The sequence below is a fragment of the Saccostrea cucullata genome, unplaced genomic scaffold, assembly GCF_032062105.1.
Source record: "Saccostrea cucullata isolate Sc308-1 unplaced genomic scaffold, CSIRO_AGI_Scuc_v1 ctg15260, whole genome shotgun sequence".
NCBI classification, from domain to species: Eukaryota; Metazoa; Mollusca; class Bivalvia; order Ostreida; family Ostreidae; genus Saccostrea; species Saccostrea cuccullata.
This window is the reverse complement of record NW_026936257.1, coordinates 1-21,115: the sequence shown is the minus strand read 5'-3', so window position 1 is coordinate 21,115 and position 21,115 is coordinate 1. Positions and strand designations below refer to the sequence as shown.

At 33.8% G+C, this 21,115-nt stretch overlaps 1 protein-coding gene and 1 pseudogene across 1 annotated transcript; both read left to right on the top strand.

Moving 5' to 3' along the window:
- LOC134245101 (intermembrane lipid transfer protein VPS13D-like) overlaps nucleotides 1-19,179 on the top strand; it is a 63,710-nt pseudogene extending 44,531 nt beyond the window's left edge.
- On the top strand, nucleotides 11,184-15,767 carry LOC134245102 (uncharacterized). The gene is made up of 2 exons (XM_062727362.1): nucleotides 11,184-12,105; nucleotides 14,304-15,767. The coding sequence occupies exons 1-2, from the start codon at nucleotides 11,379-11,381 to the stop codon at nucleotides 15,365-15,367; spliced, it is 1,791 nt and encodes a 596-aa protein (XP_062583346.1). The 5' UTR covers nucleotides 11,184-11,378; the 3' UTR covers nucleotides 15,368-15,767.
- Nucleotides 19,180-21,115: the final 1,936 nt, after the last annotated feature.

Genomic DNA, 21,115 nt, shown 5'->3' with positions numbered 1-21,115 from the left:
CATGATAGAGATTTGAACACTCTGCCATGAAATTTCACTGAATTTTATGACTAAATGTCTGCTGAAAATTATCTTTCTTATCTGTAGAGTTATCTCTCTTATCAGAGTATCAATGAACCTTAAAAACGACCGATCTATTGAAATTACCTCCAGGTGGATTTTTTTTTTTACAATCTGTGTGGTTTGATCAATCAGCTGATTCTCCATTTATTTAAAAAAATGAAGGTCATTGTAGCTTAACTTTGGATATAAAATATGTCAACCTAGTTAACATTTACCTTATATAATGAGAATCATAATGTATTATTGTAACAACAATTCATTATGGGTTGTTTTCTGCGGCTAGGCAGTCATGTTGGTTGCCATGTGTGTCCACTGTAAATATACATGTTTTTCAGTGTGTTGTCATAGGAAAAAAAATCTTGCCAAAATGATTTTTGGGAATGTTAAAACATAATTTTTTTTTAAAACCTCATGAAGAAAATTTTGAATTTTTATTTTTAAAATGGATGGATGGTGAATTTTAAAATGATTTCATTTTAAAATTGATTGACTGTAAATGATTTGTTTTGTGAAGTATCTTATTTGCGAGTTGTAATTTTAGAGTCCGTTTTATATGCTGAAGATTTCTGTTGATGAGTTCACCTGAGCTGAAGCTGAATGTGTCAGACACCCAGTTCATCGTAGTGGAAGACAGCACTACATGGGATACTAATGCTGTCATTCTAAAAGTAAGTCAATTATGCTGTAGATTAAAAATGATGGTTTATTCTGTTATTAATAAATGTTTGGATCTGGTAAGGAGGTCATTTTTTGAAGGTATTTATATAACATAAGTACATTGTTTGTACAAAGATTAAACATATTTTATTTCTTCAAGGAAAAAATGTACTCTGATTTTTGGACAGTTTTTAAAAGATTGCTTCGACGAAGTCGAATGAATGTAAAATTGTATACTTTAATTTTAGGAGCATCCATTCCTTAAAAAATTATGCCTTTCATTTCCAAACTTGCATGGTGTGGATTTGGCATTTCTTTTATTTCTTTGTAGGTGGATCTGCCCTTATCCAGATGAGTGAAGCTGAATGTGTCAGACACACAGTTCATTGTCGTGGAAGACAGCTCTACCTGGGACACTAATGCTGTCATTCTTAAAGTAACTAGAATATCCTACAGCTTACTCCACTTATTTGAACCAGCTTATTTTGAAATTCCGCTTATTTTGAAAACTTGCATGGATGATGTATCTAGAGATGGACACCCAGTTTTTGCCTCTCATATTCTTTGCATTAAAATAACGGTTATATTGAAATCAGATATATTGAAATTTCGCTTATATTGAAGCCACTGATCGGTCCCCACAGGTGATAATGAGTTGTTTTCATAAGGTTATATTGAAGTACTCCCTGGCGGCTGTCATTACGGTTGGTGGCAATAATTATGCCTGATTGACCAGGTGATATACAAAGGTGTGAATAATTAATTTTCACCTTATGTGTTTTTATACTGCATGTTCTTACGAAATTAAATTCTTCACTGTTAAATTCTTTGCGTCCATGTATATAATACGGACATATCGAGGCTAAACAGCTAAACGTAATATTATAATAACAACCCTCACAGATCTAAAAAAAAATAACTATGAAATCAAATGTCTGCTGTTAATGACTATTGGTATGCCTAAACTTCGAAAAATTCCAGGAATTTGCCCGATTTTCACTTACGATGAAATACAAGCAGCGTAGTCAGATGAATATCTAGGTCAACCTTTTTAGTCCCGTAATTGACATTTTCGCCAAAACGCAAATAAATGAGATTTTGTAATGAGGTTCGTTGAAGATTGTCTTTTGAATATATTAGAAATAAAAATATATATATTTAAATTCTCAAGGACTCATATTCATTCTATGTTATGCCCCTATAAACTTAGAAAAATTCCAATTTTGTTTCCGGTTTGTTTTTTTTTTTTTAGAGGTTGGAATTGAAATGGAATGTAAAAATGGCGGATTATCTTCACGATTTCGCTTATATCACACCATTTTTGACAGATATATTTTGAAATAATTTGTGATTGTGTTTTACCATCTCTTGAATTTCAATATATCCGGAGTAGGCTGTATATAGATTTAAAAAAATGATTGTTCATTCTGTTATTAATAAATGTTTGGATCTGCAGTCAAGATTGATGAGACATATTATAACCATTGTGAAAAATATTTATACAAGTACATTGTTTGTTATGCAAAGTTTAAACACAACTACTTTTTTCTAGTTCAAGGCATGAACCAATAATGTACTTTGTAAATTCATTTGACAATTTTTAAAATTTTGTTTATTTTCAAATTACATGTATTATAGAGCACAGCAATACTGAATTTCCGCCCCAAAGCCAAGGACAAAATTCTGACATGCACTCTTCAGTCTTTGGAGGTATTTTCCTGCTCTTTGACAGCAGAAGAGGAGACGGCTCAGTCCATCATAGATCCACTAACTATCCACATCGATCTGAACGCTAATCCATTTCCCAAACATAAGCTGTCATCATCCGCCGGATTATTGGAGGCCTCACAAGTCCACCAAAATAACCTTGTCCTTGAGGTATTCAACATATTTCTCTGTATAATGTGTCTAAAATGTAGATTAGGACAGTCAATTAGAAAAAATTAATAGTGACTTTTTTTTTTTGGAGCCAAGTTGCACTAATTTCATTCAAAATATTGACATATATTTAAAAAGTTAAATAAATTTTATATACATTTTAGCTTTAATTTTAATTGCAGTGCTTAAATCACTCCCTTTTCAGATTACATTTAATGTTATGAACATTCGACTGTCCTACATTGACATGAAAATGTTCCTGGCGATATTGAACTCCATCCCAGAGCAGGCACTGAAAGCAACACAGCATGACAAGCCCACAGATAAAGCCTACCCTGGTATGGTATTTTGTAGTAATTAAAAAAAAAATTATCTAATTCACAGGCTTCAACATTGTGACATTGTCTGGGCAACTATCTTTTCTGGTGATTTTAAGGGAGACAACTCTTCCTTTCTTCACAATGTTTATTTGAGTCAATCTCATAATAAGAGTTGCAGTGTAACACTTAGTAAGTCTAAAATAAAGTGAAGACATTTAAAGAAGATGACAACATTGTTGCAGTCATTTTTAAATTGTAAATGTTTGATATAGTTCCACCATTTAAAAAAAAAAGTTGGATTCTGTCATTCACTTTTCAGAGGAAGCTTGGTTTAAATTATAATTATTGAATAAATCGAATGTCATCATTGTTCTCATAATTAACAAAAATGTTTTGTTGGTCCATTATCAGCTGACAAGATAAGCAGTCTCTATGATATGGGCTTCAGTATGGAGGATTGTAAGAAAGCTCTAGACCTGAACCAGAGGAATTTAATGGAGGCTGCAGTCTGGCTGACTGAGAACGCTGTACCGGAGGAGAGAGGCCGGTCACAAGAGGAGGGACTTCAGATCACAGGGATGGAGGTCAGTGTCAGGGGTGGATCATGGATCTTTTCACAGAAATGCTAATGTTACTTCTCTGGATTTTTAGCTCTACTGGTCAGAGACCAGAAGAGCTTATGCGATAGTAATGCGTCTGGCGTCCGTCCGTCTGTCTGTCTGTCTGTAAACAATTTTTCAAAATGCTACTCCTCCTACAGTTTTGGTCTAATTTCAATATAACTTGGCACACAAGTAGACTACACTAAGATACATAATTCTTTTTATCGGTTTTTGATTTCGATGAACGGTGTTGCCGTGGTTACTAAAATAGAAATTTCTGTGAAATTCTTTCAAAATGATACTTCTCCTACAGTTTTGGTCTGATTTCAGTATAACTTGGCACCCAAGTAGAATATACTAAGATACATAAATCTGTATATCGGTTTTTGATTTCGATGAACGGTGTTGCCGTGGTTACTAAAAATAGAAATTTCTGTGAAATTGTTTCAAAATGCTACTCCTCCTACAGTTTTGGTCTGATTTCAGTATAACTTGGCACACAAGTAGACTACACTAAGATACATAAATCTGTGTATCGGTTTTTGATTTTGATGAACGGTGTTGCCGTGGTTACTAAAAATATAAATTTCTGTGAAATTGTTTCAAAATGCTACTCCTCCTACAGTTTTGGTCTGATTTCAGTATAACTTGGCACACAAGTAGAATACACTAAGATACATAATTCTGTGTATCGAATTTTAATTTTAATTTTGATGAATGGTGTTGCCGTGGTTACTAAAAATAGAAATGATTAAAATTGTTTCAAAATGCTACTACTCCTACAGTTTTGGTCTGATTTCAATATAACTTGGCACACAAGTAGACTACACTAAGAACATAAAGAGACTTTATCAACAATCATTATTCTATTTATTGCTGTTGTAAAATTTCAAATCCCAGCTGCTTAAGTACTTTTCTTTTCCTTTGCTATGAGTTCAAACCAGTAGAGCTTCAGTCTCGACAGAGACTTCTGGTTTATTGTGAATAGCCAAGAACACGTTGGTTAAATCTAAATGCTGTGAAGAAATAGATTAGATATTGCTGTTTTCATTTCTTGTGTGTTGAGAGTTAAACTGCTCACATTTTCTGATTCAGAAGTATTATCTAGAAGTAAATTTGTACATTCTCAACAAATATTATTTTTAGAAATGTCAAGTTTATATGCCAGCATCCCTATAATGAATTGGAAGTTTTACAGTTAAAATATGATAATTGGAAGTTATAATCTTGATATTTTTCTTCCTCTTTCAGATAAAGTCATCTTCTGTGTGCGTTTGCCTGATAGATGATTGTGGGGACTCTGATGTGCCACTGGCAGAAATTTCCTTCAACAGCATTCAGTTCTCCCAGCAGTTCCTCCCTAGACAAGAGGGGAGTGGATCTTTTATTTTGATGGGTGACTACTACAACAGGAAACTGTCGGGATGGGAGCCGTTTTTGGAACAGTGGAAGTAAGTGTGTAATCAATTAGCTGTATTTAATCTCGATACTTAAATTAATGTCAGCTAGTGTAATTTTAAGAACAAAACATTTCCAAATGGTTGGGTTGGCTATTTTGTCCACTAGGCATAGACTAGAAGAACACATAATTGTAAAATGTTTGTCATCAAACTTTTTTTTCTAATAATTTTGAAAATTAGTGCTTTTACACTTTTATGATGCAGTCATGCTGTGTTTATATTCAACTTCTTTAATTATTAATTTCTTTCTTTATCAATTACAGATGTCGATGTGAATGGAAACAGTACTATCAAAATATGGAGAAGAAAACAGCCATTCAAATCAATGGTAAAATTCTTACTGTTTCATTTCTGTTAAAATGTACATACAATGTTAGTCAGTAGTGTCATTTATTTATTTTGAATGTAGATAATATATGTACATATTTACATAATACCAAGTCAGCAGAAGTTTTGGCAAGGATATAATTATGGCATTATTAGCGAGAGTGCTAACATCGCTAAATTGACGTTTTCGCTGAAAAATAACTGCGCTTTAATTGCAATTGACACTTTAGTAAGCCTTTCAAATTCACCAAAATTACTTCTCTCTAATTGAAAAATACCAATTTTTATGCCCCGCCATGAATATGGCCGGGGCATATAGTGTTTGTCATGTCCGTCTTCCATCCTTCCATCTTTCCGTCCTTCTGTCCTTCCGTCACACTTTGTGTTTAGCTGTGTTCAAAGCCAAGTTTCAAAGAAACTATCCAAGACATTTTCATCAAACATCATATGCTTATAGATATTGATGAGAGCTATGCAACTGCATCAACATTTTTTGACCTTGACCTTTCTTTTGACCTTGACCTCCCTTTTCTTAAATTAGTGTTTTGCTCAGTTTTAAACATACCATTCAAGATGGTGTTATCAAACTTCACATGTTGATACAAGCTTGCATGGATGATGCATCTAGGGATGAACATTACCAGACTTGCATGGGTGGTGCATCTTAAGATGGACACTACCAGAATTGCTTTGGATGCTGGATCTGACCTACATTTTCCAGATGAGTGATCAGGTTAAAGTTTTTGGAGCAGGTCCATTACTAAGGAACTATAAGCCCTACTTAGACCAAACTTGCATGGGTGGTACATCTTAAGATGGACACTACCAGAATTGGTTTGGATGATGGATCTGACCTACATTTTCCAGATGAGTGATCAGGTTAAAGTTTTTGGAGCAAGTCCATTCCCAAGGAACTTTAAGCCCTACCCAAACCAAACTTTCACGAATGATGCATCTAGGGATGAACACTACCAGCCTTGCTTCGGATGCTGGATCTGACCCACATTTTCCAGATGAGTTACCAGGTAAAAGTTTTTGTAGGAGGTCCATTACTAAGAACTATAAGCCCTACTTGAACCAAACTTGCATGGATGATGTATCTAGGGATGGACACTACCAGACTTGCTTCAGATGCTGGAACTGACCTATATTTATATGTAAACGAAGTTTCGGGGGTATATAGTTTTTGTCGTGTCTGTCTGTCTGTCTAGCTGTCTGTCTGTCTCTCTCTGTCTCTCTGTTTGTCTGTTTGTCCGCAAAAACTTTAACCTTGCCCATAACTTTTGATTCAGTGGAGCTATGACTTTCATATTTCATATGTGTATTCCTTGTGACAAGACCTTTCTTTTGGTACCACTAAATTTGACCTTTTGACCTTGACTTTGAAATTTGACCCACTTTTACATGAAAATTTTAAAATTTTACTTTGGCCATATCTTTTGAACAGTAGACACCAGGACATTTATACTTCACATATGTAATGTTTGTTAAAAGACCTTTTACTAGCTACTAACAACCTTGACCCTTTGACCTTGTAGATTTCTGTACTTGTAAAAAAACTTTAACCTTGGCCATAACTTTTGAACGGTAAGGGATAGGGCTTTCATACTTCATATATGTAATCCTTTTGAGAAGACCCTTCATTGGATATGAAGATCCTTGACCCTTTGACCTTGACCTTTGAGATTGACCTACTTTAAAAAAGCAAACTTGACCATAACTTTTAAAGACTTAGGGCTTCTGCTTTCATACTTTATATATTTGATCTTTATGACAAGACCTTTCATTTGATAACAATAACTTTGACCCTTTGACCTTGACCTTGGAGTTTGACCTACTTTTTAAGAAAAGTTTTAAAATTTTACTTTGCCATATCTTTTGAACAGTAGACACCAGGACATTTATACTTCACATAAGTAATGTTTGTTAAAAGACCTTTCACTGGATACCAACAACCTTGACCCTTTGACCTTGACCTTGTAGATTTCCATACTTGTGAAAAAACTTTAACCTTGGCCATAACTTTTGAACGGTTAGGGATAGGGCTTTCATACTTCATATATGTAATCCTTGTGAGAAGACCCTTGCTTGGATATGAAGATCCTTGACCCTTTGACCTTGACCTTTGAGATTGACCTACTTTAAAAAAGCAAACTTGACCATAACTTTTAAAGACTTAGGGCTAGTTGCTTTCATACTTTACATATTTAATCCTTATGACAAGACCTTTCATTTGATAACAATAACTTTGACCCTTTGACATTGACCTTGGAGTTTGACCTACTTTTTAAGAAATTGAACGTTGACCATAACTTCTGAACGGTTAGGGCTAGGGCTTTCATGCTCTACATAAGTATTTTATGTGGCAAGACCTTTCATTTGATACTAATTACATTGACGTTTGGACCTTGACCTTGGAGATTTTTGTACTTATTAAAAACCTTTAACATTAGCTTACTTTAAAATTTCACAATTGTTTTCCAGTGAGAATACCCTACTTTTGGTACCAGTTGATTAAATTTGCATTTAAGAAAAGCTTTATCTTTGCTATGTTGCCATACGGGGGCATCAGTGTTTTACAAACACATCTTGTTTTTCCCAAGTAACTATAAGCCCTACCTGAACCAAACTGATCAAATTTTATACACATAAAAATTTTCATGTTGCTTTTCTTATATATCCTCGGCGGGGCATTCTTGTCCTATGGACATATTTATAGTTTAAGATAATTTGCTAGATTTGCATTTCGCTAAAATTTCCACTTGACGGTATGCACAATAACATACACATGTAGTCTCAAAGTTCTTACCCTGTCTCTGATGTACAACAAAATGTCACAAGCTCAATGAAGTTTAGTGGAATTTATATAGTCTGAGTTGATTTTTTCAAAAATCATTCATTTGTAAATTATTCTATTTAAATTTTAAAGAAAATTTTGACCCTCAGATGATCTAATTATTTTGCTTTTAATTATTTTTTTAGCACAAGAGGTGTTGAATCTGAACATCACCAGTACACTGCTGGAACTTTACAACCAGACTAAGGTGACATGGTCTGAGGATTACTATAAACAAATCATGTAAGTTTACCGTCAGTACACATTATCTTTTACTAGCTAAGTGTTTTTTATATGCGTTTTCTTTTAAAATCTTTAACTAGGTATCTAATATCAGAATTCAAAAAAAAAAAAATTGAGATATTATTGGATATTACTGTTATCTCAACACCAATCAGTAAAGACTTCATAATAATGAAGCCATAACTTTTGGCGGATTTTCTTTTTCGTATTTTTCTCGATGGCCTGATGCAATGCTCTTTTCAGCCCAGCAAATTCCCAGAACCAGCCCCACCAGGCTAGCCGTACTGCTGTGAGCTGTCAGAGAAGAAGAGTTCCGTTTGTTCCCTTTATGTTGTCCAATGAAACAGGATGTACTCTCTGGTTCACCACGGTGACCACCACTCCAAGGTACACAGCACTGACCAGTCAGAATTATTGTTTTAGGCATGTCATTCTTACTGATAGTTGGGGGTGGGTTTTGGAGACAAGAAAAAAAAGTAAAAAGTCTGATGTGACACATCCAGACAGAGGAAATCTGTACAGGGAAATATCTCGAGCAATTTAAAAGAAGTCAGTAGGCAGTTCAAGGATAAGATACTTTTGCGGTGGACAATGATGAAAGTCTTCTTTTAGGAGTCGTGTTCTGCTTTTAGCTTTAAATTTTCCTGAGGCCTTGAAAATGATCTAGGTCTTATAAAAATTAAATAAAACCAAAATTTAATCCATTTGTAATAGATGCTATCGTGTGAAACACAATATAGGGGACAGTAAGGTTGCACTTGGGGGTAAAAAATTAATGTCTTCGTTTTGCCCCAAAAACATTTTTTCTAAAAAGTAGAGTATCTAAAGGATCTCAAGCATAAACAGTTTTGTGAAATTCACATTAAAACTTTGTTTTTTACAAGCTGATAATAACCTCATTTTCACAGGTTACGGACACTACAAGTGTTGTTTTCTTTGAAATAAATATTAAAAACTGTTTATATGCTCTAATTTTTTCAAATGCTTACAAACAAAGAACATATATAAATAAAAAATAAGGACAAAATTTTGACTAAAAAAGGTGGCATTGTACTTTAAAATTTAAACAGTTCTTACTTCGTACATTTTTGTTCAAAATTGTAGTATTTCATTTCATATGAACTCTTTAAAACCGATATAAATAAAGAAAAAACTATTTATAAATAACACTTTTTATGCGTTTAGTGAGATATAAATACTTCCATTAAAATAGGACATTTCATTTTTATAATTTTTCTAAAATTATTTGATAGCTTCATTAAGTTATGGACACTACAAAACCCAAATATTTATGATTGGCATTTGGTTTGTGGTAAAAAAAAACAACATTTTATCAACTTCTGAACTATTATAAACCAGATTTAAATGATTATTAAATACAAAGTATATACAAATTAAATATTGTTTCAAGTAAAAACAATTTACTTGCAGAACCAATGCCAATAGAAAAATATCAACTTTAGGAAATACTGAAACTTCCTTCTTTCACATAACTACATGTATTTATTACTGAAATGCAAAAGAAAAGTTTTATTATTCATTAAAGATTTATGAAAACTATTTAGAATGTAGGTACTATGATCAATGAAGTCAATTAACCAAATTTAAGGGTAATTACAGACACTACACAATACTTTAATTTTTCACAGGTTTGTGGATGAAGTTTTTGATTTTAAGCCCTTTTCCTATCTTTTTTCAGCATATCATTTCTCGTTTCAGTTTGTCCTGATTTTTTTTTATTCTTCAGATCTCAACTTCATCTGTTACAAGCATACCATACCCAATATACTTTGAATAAATATATACACATGTAACTTTAGACAGGTGTTATGTGTAAGTAGAAAAGTCAAACCTTGAAGAATAAAGCTCACTGATATTTCTTCAATTATTTTTTCTTTTCTGTGAAGCATTCTATTTTTCTTCAAACAGTTAAATATACAATACTTTATATGAAATTGGTGTAATTTTAGTTGTTTTATTTTTTGAAATTGTTTGTAGTGTCCGTAACCAAATTACTTCCCAACTGTGTAACATTTTGAATGCAAATTTACTTGCATTTAACACATTTTAAGATTTTACCTAATAAGCAACTAAACAATTGAAGCAATATTCAAAAAAAAATATGGGTTATGTAGCTAGTGATAATAATTTCTAACTATTTTTATATGTCATTGTGGGTGTCCAATCATTATTTTAGTACTTGCAGTAAAGAAAAAACCACATGATCTAAAAGAATTCCAACTAATAAACACCTTTTTATCTCTAAATTCAATAATACACTGTTTCAAAAATTTATCTGTAAATTCCATGGAGAAAAAATAAAGATATTTCATTTTTCAACTTTTGGTTACGGACACTACACACTCTACAAGTTATTTACAATAGGATAAAACTGTACCTTAAATAAAGGAATTTCAACAAGATTTTCTTAAATGTAACACCAGTTGACTTAAACAATGAAAAAATAATGACATGCTATTTGACTTAAATCCTAGGATGTCAATAGCATCTGCCAGTATCAAGGTGATGTAACACCAAGGATCTTGTATATGAAAATGGTGCAATCTGGGTTTCCGAAATTAGTTGCAATATCAAAACGAGGGAGAAAAATAAAGTACATTGACTAACTTGTTAAATTAAAGTTTATGAAGGTATAAACTGAGTTTATACCAGGTAAACAAATAAACACTTTCATTTTCCTTAATGAGGCCCCGTAGTGGAAAATTTCCCCGTCGGGCGCCCCATAGATGACCAAAGTTTCGGAGGGAAAATATCCAGCCTCTTTCTGATAATGACGCTATGGCTGGCAGCATCGTGAATCTGTAATTTTACAAAGCTATTATAACATTTATTTACTTTCCATTTGAATTATATTCTTGGATATTTCATTACGCAGACATACTGCTTATACTGGATTTACTACACGTGTTTACCATGCGGTAGTGTTTTTGTTATGAATTATTGATCCGTGCCTTTGGACTTTGACCCCGCCATGAATCGTACGAGATCGAGATCCAGGGTTCGTAGGACAGAATCTGTTGACGATCCTAACAACTGGACAGTTGATAAATTGAAATATGAACTAAAACTTTGCGGTATAGATATTAAACATGCTATACCTCATAAAATATTAGTTAAACTGTGGCTAGATAACAAAGAAAAGAAAGACAGGGGCACCGATGGGGAAACAGAACATAGTGAATTGGCTCATAATATACCAAGCGCGGTAAGGAACGAAGACAGAAACTTAGTACAACAGTGTACTAATACCACTGAACGTGTATACGAAGTACCCGCTTCATCCATTGCTGATACTTCTGTGATAACCCATGTCAGGGCCTCATCGTACACTGACGGAAATGCGGTGCCCGAAAACGCGCATGCGCCAACGAGACCAAACATCACTGTTCCGGAGAGAAACGTAAACAATGAAAACTCAGTCTTGATGGCTACTGCCGTAGCATTACAGGAGACAGTGAAACTAATCCAGCAGTCAACTAAAGATAAAGAAGAAGAAGATTACTCGTTACGCAACTTCTACGAGAACCGAAGCAGTGCAACTTTCGCGGCCGGATCGTCAGATCAATTAACACAGACCCAAATGCAGCCGAATTTATTCAAAAGTACCATGAGGGAGACGAGTACGAGTGGCGTCCCATCCTCGGACTTGCAACATGTCATGGCAGTATCACCAACGATACGGAAAGAAATAATATCGGGTAAGGACGTTAACATGTGTAAACTTTTATTATCAAATTATATTGCCCCAAAAACCAAGAAAGATGAAGAGAAGGATGAGCGTTTGAACAGAACTTTATCCATCGGCGAATTTGTTAAGGCCTTTACAATTTATAAATCCATCATGGTCGAAACATTTCCGCAAAGGAGTAGAGAATTAGACGGATATCTGTCCCATATCATTGATGTGTATTCTACTTGGGGGCAACAATTTTACGAATATCACAAGTTGTTCTCTGCCAAAGCCTCAACAGCTCTATTACAGTATCATATTAAGGTAGACTGGGCATTGGGAGACCCTGACCTGTTAATGAGAGTCTGTGCAGGATCAAGTGTAACAAAGTGTGAAAGATGTGGTTCGACAGTACATAGCACACTTATGTGTAATGTTAAAGAACAGAAAGTTCAAAGAAAAATAGACAGAGAAGTCGACATGCACGGAAGAAGTAGACGATACCACCAGGGAAAGGAACTGTGCAACAACTATAACAGTGAAAGGGGCTGCTTTAGAACAGAATGCAAGTTCCAGCATGTCTGTTTTATATGCTACCAGGCTCATAGTGTGACGAAATGTAGAAAAAAGAAAACCGAAAGTTCACCTCAAGCCAGTGGTAAGAATACAGAATTACCACCTGCAAAATGACTAGATTTCAAAGTGTCTACACCAATAAATATTCCTCGTTTAGACAGTGAATTACACAATCATCCTGATAAAACTTTTGTAAATTATCTGATAGACAGTCTAACCAATGGTTTTGACATTCTTATAAATGAAGAAGAAATTCATACCAGTAAAGAATGTAGGAATCTGAAATCAGCTCGTGAAGACCCTCAGACAGTTGATAGTCTCATAAGGGCCGAAGTGGAGAAAGGTTTTGTTATAGGCCCTTTTACATCCTCTCCATTCAAGATACATCGAATTAGCCCAGTGGGTATAGCTGTTGGAAAATACTCAGGAAAGAAAAGGCTAATTTTAGATTTATCGTCACCCCATAACGACCCCAATCATGAGAGCATCAACAGTTTAATCGACAAAGAAAAATGCTCACTTTCGTACGTTAAAATTGATGATGCTATTCAACACATTCAAGAATATGGAAAGGGATCAATTTTATGTAAAACCGACATTCAAGATGCTTTCAAGCATTTTCCTGTGTTACCGGAACAGTGGCAATTTCTGGGTTTTAAATGGGACAAGAACTACTACTTTTGTGTTAGATTACCATTTGGATCTCGATCAAGCCCAAGGATTTTTGATAACCTTTCTCAAGCAGTGTGTTGGATTGCACAGCACAACTATGGAATACATACAATTTTGCATTTGTTGGATGATTTTCTTACAATTGACAGGCCCTCAGGTGATGGAGAAAGAACTATGTTGATATTAAAAATGATTTTCAAGAGGCTTGGAATTCCATTATCGGAGAAAAAGACCGAAGGTCCATCAACTCGACTTACTTATCTAGGGATCATATTGGATACAGAAAAAATGCAAGCTATCTTACCAGAAGAGAAAGTACAGCGTATTGCAAAATTTATTCATGAACTTTTAAGGAAAAAGTCATGCTCAAAATTGGAACTTTTACAATTGTTGGGGCACTTTAATTTTGCAACTAGAGTGATAGTACCAGGACGTACATTTGTAAGTTATCTTATAAGTCTATCCACTACAGTGAAGGAATTGCACCATTATGTTCACTTAAATCAAGAGTGCATAAATGACTTGAAAATGTGGCTTACTTTTTTATCCGACTGGAATGGGGTTTCACTTTTCTATGAGCGATATCTTACTTCTAATGCAGACCTTCATCTTTACACGGACGCGGCTTCGAATTCAGGTTTTGGAGGATACTTCGATGGAAAATGGTTCAGCGAACCTTGGCCACACAACTTGATGGAAACAACAGAGGCAAAAATGTCCATGGCATTCATGGAACTCTATCCTATAGTCGTGGCAGCAATTCTTTGGGGACACAGTTGGAAAGGGAAACGAATTCAGTTCATGTGTGACAATGAAGCAGTGGTTAAAATCATACAAAAGGGTCGATCCAAAGAAACATATATTATGAAATTAATGCGTAGTTTAGTTATGTGTTCTGTACAAAATAATTTTGTAATTTATAGCAAACATGTTCCAGGTATTTTCAATGAAATAGCTGACGCTCTTTCTCGTTTTCAGTTTCAGCGATTTCGCAATCTAGCTCCACAGGCAGACCAGAATCCAACCAAGTGTCCCCCGTTACACCAAGTTTTATGGGACTTCAAGCCGTTGTGAACAAACTTTGGGATAGAGCTATTGGTGACAAGACCAGACGTCAATACCAGATTGGCTTCCAGAATTTCTTAAGATTTGTAACGTTGATGAATTTAACTTCATATAATGGCCTGCCTATCGTGTGTGAAAAAGTGTTTATACAATATGTCAGTTATTGTCATTCTGAGCTGCAACTAAGTTATTCAACTATCAAACTATATTTAAGTGGCATACGATACATATATCTTCGGATGGGTGGTTTTAACCCCTTAGAAAGTAATGGGAAACCACTACAAGGTTTACAAACCATTTTGTCAGGAATTAAGAAATCACAATGTAATAGAGACAAAAGAATTCGATTGCCTATTACCATAGATATTTTAACAAATTTGTGTTTGTTGCTTGATCAAGGACTTTTTGATGAATTTACAGATAGTATGCTTAAATCTGTTTGTACTTTAGCTTTTTTCGGTTTCTTAAGATGTGGAGAATTTACCATTGATGACAAATTTGTTGCAGCAAATCATTTATGTATCGATGATTTAAAAATTTTTGAAGATCATTTGGTTCTGACTCTCAAAAGATCTAAGACAGATCCTTTTAGGAATGGCGTTTCCATTCCAATTTTTGCTAATCAAACTATTGTATGCCCAGTGAAAGCTATGAACAAATACTTAAAAAAGAGAAGCTTTAGGGCAGTTCAGGAGGAACCATTGTTTATACAAAGTGACAATAGTGCTTTATCTCGTAATGTTTTTATCCAGAAAATGAAAATTATGTTAGATAAACTTGGATTAGAAAGTAAAAATTACAATGGTCACTCTTTTAGAATAGGGGCTGCAACCACAGGGTCAAAAGTAAGATTGGAAGATCATTTGTTAAAGACCCTTGGTCGATGGTCATCCGACTGTTACACAACATATATTCAAACCCCTTTAGAGATTATTAAAGATGCTCAGATAGCTATGTCAAAGGATAAAAGATCGTAAATGTTTTGTGTGTACCCAAATGTATATATCATGTATATATGTAGATTTCTTTTCTTTTTTTTTCCCTTTCCTTCTTTCCTTTCGTTTTGTTAAAGAAGGAAATGGAGCTACAATGTATTTTAGTTTGTACATGTATAAAATATTGACAGTGCACAATGCAATTAACTTTAGCTATGGATTGAAGTATGTTTTCCAAGTATTGATTTCATGCTACAGAATTACATGTTTACAACACACACAGTAAGTATGGCATACCTTCTAAAAATAATACAAGTGTTTGATTACATCAAGTAATTAAGTACTTCATTACATACAGATATGCTGACGCACATTTACACAAGTATTTACATACTGCACATATTCCTTTGTGTGCTTACGCACAATTACATCAAGTACTTACGTACTTTCACGATTCCTTATGTGCTTATGCACATTTACACAAGTACTTACGTACTGTACATATTCCTTTATGTGCTTACGCACAATTACATCAAGTACTTACGTACTTTCACAGATTCATTAATGTGCTTACGCACATTTACACAAGTACTTACGTACTTTACATATTCCTTAATGTGCTTACGCACAATTACATCAAGTACTTACGTACTTTCACAGATTCATTAATGTGCTTACGCACATTTACACAAGTACTTACGTACTTAACATATTCCTTAATGTGCTTACGCACAATTACATCAAGTACTTACATACTTTCACAGGTTCTATGTGCTTACACAAAGTATGTCTCTTCATTCTTATGTATTTATGTACATTACATAAAGTAAGCATATTACCAAATAATACACGGAAACTTACCAAATACATAACAGGCATAGTTTGAAATATTTCATTTGTCTTTACTGTTGACATGGAATGTTGTTTATTATATGAAACTATATGACATATTGCATGGAATTTAAATATATTGGTATAGTTAGTCATGCATACTTAAGCAACAGTTTTAGGAGAGTCAATTACTATATCATCTTGGGGACAACAGCTGACACTGTTTTTGGACTATTCATAAAAAATTATAGTAAAATTTTTTATTTCTTATCCCCAAGATTTAAGGGGATGTTAGTTTGCTTATGTTTTATGTAGTTGCATATGTATTAATTAGCAAATTTATGTTTTAGCAGTTCTCTTTAATGGTTGTCAGTTGTTGATCCCAAGTGCCAACATTTAGATTGTTTTTTGTAATAAAATATAAACTAATTTACATATTTGTTTTCTTTGGTATAAATTAAAGTTTATGAAGGTATAAACTGAGTTTATACCAGGTAAACAAATAAACACTTTCATTTTCCTTAATGAGGCCCCGTAGTGGAAAATTTCCCCGTCGGGCGCCCCATAGATGACCAAAGTTTCGGAGGGAAAATACCCAGCCTCTTTCTGATAATGACGCTATGGCTGGCAGCATCGTGAATCTGTAATTTTACAAAGCTATCCACCACCTTCCCCGCCACTCTCCAAAAACTGTTTGCCATGGGGTTAACAATTAGATTATGTTTATTCAAATTGGACTATTCATAAAAAATTATAGTAAAATTTTTTATTTCTTATCCCCAAGATTTAAGGGGATGTTAGTTTGCTTATGTTTTATGTAGTTGCATATGTATTAATTAGCAAATTTATGTTTTAGCAGTTCTCTTTAATGGTTGTCAGTTGTTGATCCCAAGTGCCAACATTTAGATTGTTTTTTGTAATAAAATATAAACTAATTTACATATTTGTTTTCTTTGGTAAATTACAAAACATCTCAGCATCTATATGAGATGTCTATCTAGGAAATTAGTAAAGATATTTATAGAACTTTCCAATTTCACAGAATGAAAGTGGTTACGGACACTACAGTTTTTTTGTAAAACCTTAATTTTCCACATTAAAACATGATGAAATTTCATTTCAATTGTTACATTTACCCAACTTTTTTCTGTAAGTAACAGAGCATTAATACTGTGATTTTATACAGAAATCTGAGAAAATAAATGATATGGACATTATTTTTATTTGGCATAATGAGAGGGGTGAAATTTTGTCAAAAATGTATAACATTGCACCCCTATTACATTTTCTTTCATATCTTCAAAAGTTGTCATTCAATCCTGAAAATTCAAGCACCAAAATGATTTGTAAAATAAATTCTAAAGTCTTATAATGATCAGTGGCATGAACATTTATGATATATAACAATAATTTCAATTGAAAATGGTGTAATTTCAAAGCGCAACCGCATAACGCTAAAAAAGGGTCATTTTTGGGGTACATTTATTGCATTTACTTAAATTCTGTTAAAGTTAGATCAACAAAATTTTGCACACAAGTCCTTTATAAGTATGCCTATAAATGAATTATGATAAATTACATGTAAGGAAGCTAACATTTCTAAAAATTTTGTATAACAATGTGGTATTCTTAATGCGCCCTATATTGTGTTTCACCCGTATATACCTGATTTGTGTAGTTGAGTAACTGTTACAAGTTCATGATGAATGCTAATGTAACAGTTATAAAGAGCAAGAGCCATCTTATACATTAAATGGCCCTGTACTTGTATCAATTAATTAACTGTCAGTCTCTTTCCCAATTCATATAACAAAATGAAGTAGACACTTGGTGCATTCATTTTCAATAACAAAATTTTGTTTTTGAGAATTAATCTGAGCACAGCCCATGATCCCAAAAATAAAACATGCATTTTAATTCTCAGGAAAAGAGCTTTCATTATGTATTTGCATATTTTGGATCAGAGGTCGTGCTCTATATGAAATATTGAAAAATGCATTAACTTTAGGTCTTTTCCAAAGGAATTTACAGGGTATGAGGAAAATGATGCATTTTATGACCTCATAATGCATTGACTAGAATTACGTCACGATTTAGATATGTGGTCACCAACACTCCAAGTGCTAAATACTGCAATTGCAACCTATACTGAGCAGTTTTGATTTTTCAGAAATTCTAAGGGCCAAGTAAGGCCCAAAGTGGCTCTTGCTCTTTAAACAATTTTACCTAATTGCTATTTCCTGCTTTGCATTTATGTAAAAGTAACGATGTTCAACATTTTTTGAAAATTTCAGGTCAGGCAGAAGAAAAGATACTAAAGATGACCACTACATAAAGGCTTCAGAGTGGAAAAAAGTGGAATCTGGAGAAAAAATGCCTTTCTTCTTCCACAACAAAGAGAAGAATCGCCATGAGGTGAAAATTGTTCTGATGTTTATTACTTTCTTATAACGGGATGTATTTGTCAGCTTGCTGATAACTTGTACAGATTAAAAATTTAGCCTGATCTGTCTATTACAGAAAACTCATGAGTTGAGCATCAATCAGCTGGTTGTGAAGGTGGATGGGTGGATGAAGCTGTCCAATGTGTCGGTGGATCGTGTGGGGGTGTACTTCAGACATGCTGAACCTGATGTCTCACAGGCCAAAGGACTGGCTGGGGTAAGTGCAAACTTTTGATGTGTCATTTTTAAATCAAGGTCACCTTATTTTCAGCAAGTTCAAGGTCACATACAATTACAAGAATTATATTGACAATTTCGAAATTAGTATAGTATCATTTTTTTAGGTCACTCACAGAACTCTACGTTTTTCTAAAAGCTGATATCGATTTTTCCTTATTTTTCAGTTAACATACAGTTCTAAACATGACCCCTCCAGACAGAAGCAAGCAAGACTTGTGTTTGACGTCAAACAGGAAGGAAAAGCTCGTAAACTGATAACGGTCAGATCTGCCCTGATTGTCCGTAATGAACTGGACTCCAGCATTGACCTTAAAATGGCCACACACTCAGGCTTGGAAGGTAGCTGTCTGTAAAAACTTGGTCATATAACATGTACCGCCATATCAGTTTAATTTCTTGTTTGTCTAACATTTGATGAAAAAAAGTATGAGTTGGCTAGCGGTTAAATAATAATACTTATTTTTTTAATTTTTTTTTTTAGAGTTTTAGGCGGAGCTTGAAAAAATTTGAGCGGACATTTATATTTTTTCTAATTTACAGAGTTAGAGATAAATAGGGCAGAAATCGAACAGAAAATATCGCATGGAAGTCCAATGTGTGATATAACCTGATTTTCATATGATTGCTTTCCTTTGATTACTTTCATTTGTGGAAATATTTTATCCACAGTGAATTGATTAACCCTTATCGTGCTAATCGCGGCATTTGCCGCGATCGGCAACTTTACGTTCAGTGCTGGTCGCGGCATAAGTCGTTTTTGAATATCGGAAATTCCCATTCCTATTTTAAGAATAAAAAACCATTGTACAAACTATTTTTGTGATGGTATTTCGTAATATCCGTTTTACACACCGAAACACTGTTTATAAGCCCTGATTTCATTGGTTGAAAGTACAAAAGCTCATCAAAAAGACGCAGGTTGTATTCCTTGTTTACTTCAGTTACAAAAATGGCGGAATGTATCGACAATGACGATTTATTCCTAAACAACGCCGAATAACCGCATTTATTTTAAATTATCTTGTTAATTTGAAAAAGATATTGCTTTTGAGTGCTTTGAGTATGTTCGTTTTATTAATTTCAACGAATTTATACCGGAGATGTAGATATATTAGTTGGATAAAGTTGGTGTTATGCAGACGACGATATACACGAGAACTGGGACGTTGTGGACACGTCTCCGAAATAAAACGTGCGAATTTGAGTTCTTTGTTCTTGTTTAGTATTTTCCTTTTACAATTATTCACACCATTGAAATAAATAAACATAAATAACTGAATATTTTCTCTAGTTTCTTGGTAAACGAGGTTTACCTGACGTACCTGTCTTACCTGAGCGTACCTGTATCACAGTAGATATATGTATAGGAAAAGGTGATGAAATGTCATCGTATCAAAACTGTTTTTGATTGAAAGAAATCGTATTTGTTTTAAAAGAATGAAATTTTAGTGTAGTTTTGTGTAGAATGCACATGCATTACCTTTTCTTACCTGTAACTTACACAGGTGAGTTTTTAGAATGAATCTGATAATGGAGTGACATTTGTACTGATTCAAACTATAAAAATTATATAAGGATTATGGATGTATCTTAAGAAATAAAAATTCTACTGTAATTTAAAGACACTAATATTTAAAAAATGATTTTATTGTTTTATGCAGCACCCTGTTATAACATTATACAAATATTATAAAGCATGATAAGGGTTAATAAATTGTATATTGTGTAACGTCCCTTTTGAGAATTTTTCACTCAATAGAGATGCCACCACTTGCCGGTGAAGAGGTACAAATTTTGTCCTATTCTCGGCACTCAGGGCCATTGAGCAGGGAGGGATCTTTTTCGTGCCAACACCTACTGCGACACCGGACCACGGTATATATGGTCTCATCTGAAGGACCAGTCTCCATGTTCCACAGTGGGATGAATATTTCACCAAGGAGAATTTATTTTTATCATGGGAATGAAAATTTCAATACTTGTACTATCAGTATACAGTAAAATATGCTGAAAGTGAAGTTCCAGGGATGTGCAAGTTTAATTCATTATATATTCTTCAAGTGTACAAAAGTTTCAAAAGCATAGGTATGGTTAGCATGAATTGCATGTAATTACAAGCATTTCACTGTAACCTTGCTTTACTGTAGATTGAGTCATATTTTGTTTCATATTCATTTTCACCATTCACCACATAATAATTTAAAATTAGACAGATATCTTTTAATTGGGAGTCCAAAAGAGTGTTGATGAAATGTTAACCATTGAAATCAATTCA